The sequence below is a fragment of the Chrysochloris asiatica genome, unplaced genomic scaffold (assembly GCF_000296735.1).
Source record: "Chrysochloris asiatica unplaced genomic scaffold, ChrAsi1.0 scaffold00361, whole genome shotgun sequence".
NCBI lineage: Eukaryota > Metazoa > Chordata > Mammalia > Afrosoricida > Chrysochloridae > Chrysochloris > Chrysochloris asiatica.
The window spans coordinates 2,084,957-2,090,826 of NW_006408879.1; the positions used below are offsets into that span (position 1 = coordinate 2,084,957).

The window sequence follows — 5,870 nt, forward strand, 5'->3', positions numbered from 1 at the left end:
GTTCTGCTGTGCATGGGGTTGCTATGAGTCGGTTCCGACTCGATGGCACCTGACAACAACAACAACAACAACCCTTGGCACCCCTTCAGCCTTTTCTCCTACTAAGAGCTAGATTGTGGCTTCAGTAGGGATCACACCCTCAGCATCCACCTCTTTACAGCTCTGACTGACTAGAAAGTGGAAGCTTACCTGGGGGTGTATGCTGGTGGCGGTTGGCCTTCTCTCAGTATCTTCAGTTCTTGATCGTATGCTACCTTTTAAATGACTGAACAGCAGCCATTTCTTTCTGATGTAGTGACTCTGTGTAAACCTTCCATCTTCTGTTGGTGTATTAGCATCATTCAATAATTTGCCCATGAAGTTCTTCAGTATTGCAAATCTAGGCTTGGAATTTTTTCTTCAGTTCTTTCGTCTTAAGAAATGCTGAATGTGTTCTTCCATTTTGGTTTTCTAACTCCAGGACTTTGCACATTTTGTTTTAATGCTTGACTTTGTCTTCTTGAGCTGTTCAGCTCTTCATTGCACTGTAGCTTATCGATGCCATCTTTCATCATTCATTATGGCCTTTGCTTTCTTCCTGTAGGATGATCTTGTTATCCAGCGGCTCCTCTGGTCTTCAGTCACTAGTGTGTAATGCATCAAATATGTTCTTGAGTTGATCTGTAAATTCAGGTGGGATATGGTCAAGGTCGGTCAGATTTTGGCTCTCATGGACTTGTCTTAATTTTATTCAGTTTCAGCCTGAATTTGCATGTGAGCATTGACGGTCTGGTCCACAGTCTGCCCATGATCTTATTTTGGCTCATTTTGTTTGTTTAAAGAAGGGATTTGCAATGAACAAGTCATTGGTCTTGCAAAATTCTGTCATTCAATCTCCAGCATCATTTCTGTCACCAGGGCCATATTTTTTGAAACACTGATCCCTCCTCTTTGTTTCCAGTGTATGCATACCAGTCACCAGTAATATCAGTACATCTTGATTTCATGTTTGATCAATTTCAGGCTGAAGAAAGTTAGAGTTCTTCAATTTCATCATCACTTGCTTTAGTGGCTAATGCATGAATTTGAATAATAGTGATATTAACTGGTCTTTTGTGTAAGCAAATGGGTATTACCCTATCACAGACAGCGTTATACTTCCAGGTAGATCTTGAAATGTTCTTTTTGATAATGAATATGATGCCATTCCTCTTTAATTTATCAATCCTGGCATAGTAAACCATATGATTGTCAGATTCAAAATGGCCACTACCATTCCATTTCAGTTCACTAATGCCTAGGATATCAATGTTTATACGTTCCATTTCGTTTTTGGCAACTTCCAATTTTCCTAGATTAATGCTTCATACATTCCATGTTCTAATTATTAATGGATTCTCCTCATTTTGAGTTGTGCCCATCTGCAAATGAAAGTACCGAAAACTTGACTCCATTCATACCACCCCAGTCAGTGCTATTTTGTGGCAGCAGCTTTTCCCCTGTTGTATTTAGAGTACCTTCCATCCTGAGGGGCTCATCTTCTGATACTGTATCTCACAGCATTCTGGTGTTCTTCATCATGTTTCAGTGTTCAGTATTCTGGAACTGTCTGACAGTGTTCTGCTGATAATCATAAGGTTTTCAGTGGCTAACCATTCAGAAGTTGTCTGTCTCTCCGTCTTTCTATGTCGTCATCTGGAAACTCATGAAACCTGTCTACCATGGATCGTGACTCTGCCAGCATTCGAAATACATGTATAGCTTCTAGCCTTATGGCAAAACGTAAGCCACCCACTGTACAACAGTCTGACAGATGAGTGGTGACAGCTAGCCTCTTGTAGTTGTTGTTAAGTGCCATCAAATCTGTCCCGTCTCATAACGACCCTGTATAGGAGCATCTGGTGAGTTTGAACTGCTGACCACGTGGTTCAAAGTGACCTTGTGTACCAGTGCTTTATCCTACATTGCCACACCAGAGGCACCCCCAGTTAAGTACCTGGATTCACCCCAATCTGCAAGAAAGTTTCCTGTCTAAAATCACTCATGTTTACTTGCTTTGTGAGCTGGAGAGTCCACCGTCTGCCTTGTTCTGCAGTTCTGTGTTCTGTTGCTGTCACCTCTGGCACTACTCTGATGTCACTGCTGTCTGTCCTTGGGTTGAGGAGGTTCAACGCGTGGGGATCTAGGGGTCTGAGGACACACCTGGCTCCTTCTTTGATGGTAGTGAGGTCTTCCTTCCCTTCCCCTGCTCTTGTTTCTGAAATGGCTCCTTTTATACATAGCAGGATGGCAACATTGACCAATCACAATTTTCTCTATTAATACAACTGAGTCAGAACGCATCAACATCTTCCCTCACCTTCTCTTACCCGACCCAACAGGAAAGAGTCACTCGGTCATAGTTCACTTAAGACTAACTGAGGAGACCGGGGAACTAACTCATTGGGCCACAACTACTTACCGACAGCAGTTACAGTGGCAGGCTGTGCAACCCTACCCTTTACCCTAACCCTAACCCTTAACCCTAACCCTACCCTTAACTCTTACCCTAACCCTACCCTAACCTTAACCCTAACCCTACCCTAACCCTAACCCTAACCCTAACCTTAATCTTAACCCTAACCCTACCTTAACCTTAACCCTAACCCTACCCTTAACCCTAACCCTACCCTTAATCAACCCTATGCTTCCATCACCATTAACCCACGTTTCCCCTTCCTACCCGCTCTTTGAACCACAAAGTTGGCAGTTCAGGCTTACCAGCTGCTCTTGGAAACCCCTATATAGGGTCACTATGAGTAGGAACCGACTCAGTGACACTTAACAACCACCAGCCGGCGTTGGTAACACTGATAAACTTTGGCTCTGTAGACTGCCTTTTATATTTCTGTGTAAATGAGGCCATGTCCCATTTTTCCAGTGTCACAAAGGACAAATCCTCTCAAGTTCCATTCATACTGTAGCAGCTCCCCCACACACCATGATGTTCACTGGCTGAGTGGGTATCACATTGTGGGTTTGCCCGCTTTTCATGGGCATTTAAGTTTTTTCCACTTTTTGGTGAATAAATAGTGCTGCCGTGAGCCGTGCTGCAGAAGTCTCTGCTTTCCTGTCTTTCGGGTATAGACCTAAGTGTGGAATTGCTTGTGATTTGCTAGTCTTGGAGTCCTGGCGTAGTGCTGTAGGATAAGCACTGGACTGCTAACCGCAAGATTGGTGGTTCAAGCCCCCCAGCCACTTTAACAGTAGCAACAACAATACAGCTAATTTGATTTTTAATTTTTTGAGGAGCTACCAAATCTTGTCCACAATGTTTGTACCCTTTTGTATTCCCAGCAGCATTGGGCAGGGTTCCAATCCCTCCTCCTCGTTGTCACCATGTGTTTTCTGTTTGCTCTGCTGTTTTTATCTCGGTCACACCAGTCATAAAATGGCATTTCATCGTGGTTTTCAATGAAATGTTTCCTTCCTGATGGCCACTGACATCGGGCATCTTTTTGTTTGTTTGGTAGCCAGTTGAATGGCCCCTTTGGAGAAATGCCAGTTCACGTCCTTTCCCTCTTTTATGATTGACCGATTCACTGATTTTGATAACTTCTGAAATGCAGACCTGGGGCCACCTCCAGCCATGGGTGTTCTTGTTCATTGTTTCTGCTTCTTTTAGCTGGGTGTCTGCTTTCTGGCAGCCCTGTTGCAGACTTTGTTGTGTCATTGGTGAGATGTCTGACCTTGTAGCGTTTTTACCTAGAAACCCTGGATGAGCCAGTGAGGCACAGTAGGGGATGGTGTGTGATGGGGAGGAGAGTCTGGGGGAAGCAGGGCGAGGACAGCAGGCTGTGTGTTCTCCCTTGGCCTTATTACAGTTTGTGTTACAACTCCAGAAGATAGTCACGTGCACGGCGCAAAAGTGGGTGCCCAACTAGGGCCTGAGCATGGAGAAGTCAGGAGGGTGGGCAGGGTTGGGGCCAGGGATCGAGTGACTGCTGAGCAGGGTTGCACACACCTGTGACCTGGAATTCAAGTCAGGAGCCTGAGGAATCTCTGCCTGGTACACACAGGAATCCCAGCTCTGGACACTGTCAGGGAGAAAGGTGTTCCTGCCCAGGGCACACAGGAATCCCAGCTCTGGGCACTGTCTGGGAGAAAGGGGCCCCTGCCCGGTACACACAGGAATCCCAGCTCTGGACACCCTTCTGGGAGAAAGGTGTTCCTGCCTGGGGCACACAGGACTGCCATGTGGGAGAATGGGAAGTAGCTTCATTGCAAAGTGCTGAGCCAGGAGGACAGTTCCTGTGATCTGACTTCCCGTATACCTGGGACTTTTCAGAATTACATAAAACAAACAGGAAATTTATACAGATTTCTAAAAAGTGGGATAAGGCAGGGGACTGGTCGACTTCATGTATTCTTTGATTTAAAGGACTACGCAATTAAAAAAAAAATTTCCAGCTGATTCACTTTCTTTCTTGTTAAAAGCTTTTATTGTGAATTCAGTGATAGTTTACATGAGAGAACATCGGTTTTGCACACTTCCTATCGTATTTTGTTTCATTGCAATGATTCCAGTCATCTCCAGGCATCATCATTTAACAGTATCTGCTTCTATTCCCTCTGTTTTTATTTTATTTTTTTGATGTACACAAAAGCACTCAGAAATATATAATCATTGAAACAACCAAAGGGCACATTCTGACAGCCTGCCTCCTGGCCACCAGCTCTCAGTCCCTCTCTTTCCATGAGTCTGCGTCCTCAGCTGCTCTCTCTCCATGTCCTCATATCTGCCGTCGCTACTTCTCTGGATAGGGTCCCACATTCCGTTCATGGCTCTTCTCTCTTGATGGTCCTAGGGTCCTCTGTTCCTGGAATGTAAGATTAACTAACTACTCCCCCATTTTTGTCACAAAACTTCTACCTTTACAACCATTTAAAATTCACTGTACAGGAGTACAAGAATTGTTGGGGTTTTGTGTTCCAAGAAATCAGGAAGTTTTTTTGGGGTTTAATTGGCTGAAAGCCTCTGCATGTGTAGGGGCACAAACCAGTTGAGTCTGGTTTGGGCCGGTTATATTCTGAGTCTGCTGCTGGTTTCTGAATGACAGCTAATAGGGAAGTTATCCACAGCAATGACTTAGCCCCCCAGCTGAAAGGCCACATCACAGTCATCCCTGGAATCCACAGGCGCCATGCACCCCTGACACATGGTTTTCCCTCATCTTCTGATGGGAGCATGTGTATAAATCACTGCATCATCTTGGGCTGATCTTTCAAACTGTGAAGACCGTTTCAGAGAGCCAGTCCAGACAAGCCTTGAGCATTTTCTGGGAGCCTCACTGCCCTGTGGGTGAAGAGGTGTTCCTGCCCAGCCATCCTGCACCAGCGTCTGCTGTCTCCACGGGTGGAGATGTGGATGCAGTCACGCAGACCCACAGCACAGGCACCTTGTCCCTGCAGTTGTCACATCCCTGTCTCAGCAGATAGGGTGCCAGCCCATCTCTGTGCTGTGATGAGGCATTGGCAGCCAACATGTGCTGAGCCACACACAGTAACCCACTCTGAACATGTGAGTGTGCCGTCTCAGGCATTCTCCTGACACTCACGACTTGTATGTTGGTATGTTTCCACTTTCACAGCTGGACCACATCAACTCCAGGGCTGTGCAGCTGGGCGCCCTATTTGTCCGCGGCCTCACCACAATGGTGTTTGTCAACAGCGCTTGTGGCTTCCCCTTGGACGTAAATGACTTCATGCCCTGGAATGTCTTTGATGGGAAGCTCTTTCATCAGAAGTACCTGCAATCTGAGAAAGGGTACAGTGTGGAGGTACTGCTGGAGCAGAACGTGAGTCCGTGTTGTGTGTATGGCTCATCAGACACGGTCACAGCTGTCAGACAT

The 5,870-nt window shown here is 45.8% G+C and overlaps 1 protein-coding gene across 1 annotated transcript in view; it reads left to right on the forward strand.

Moving 5' to 3' along the window:
- FAM120B (family with sequence similarity 120B) overlaps positions 1-5,870 on the forward strand; it is a 63,584-nt gene that overhangs the window by 44,597 nt on the left and 13,117 nt on the right. The window contains exon 7 of the mRNA XM_006876186.1: positions 5,610-5,816. Coding sequence (XP_006876248.1) covers positions 5,610-5,816 — 207 coding nt within the window. The remainder of the gene's footprint in view (positions 1-5,609; positions 5,817-5,870) is intronic.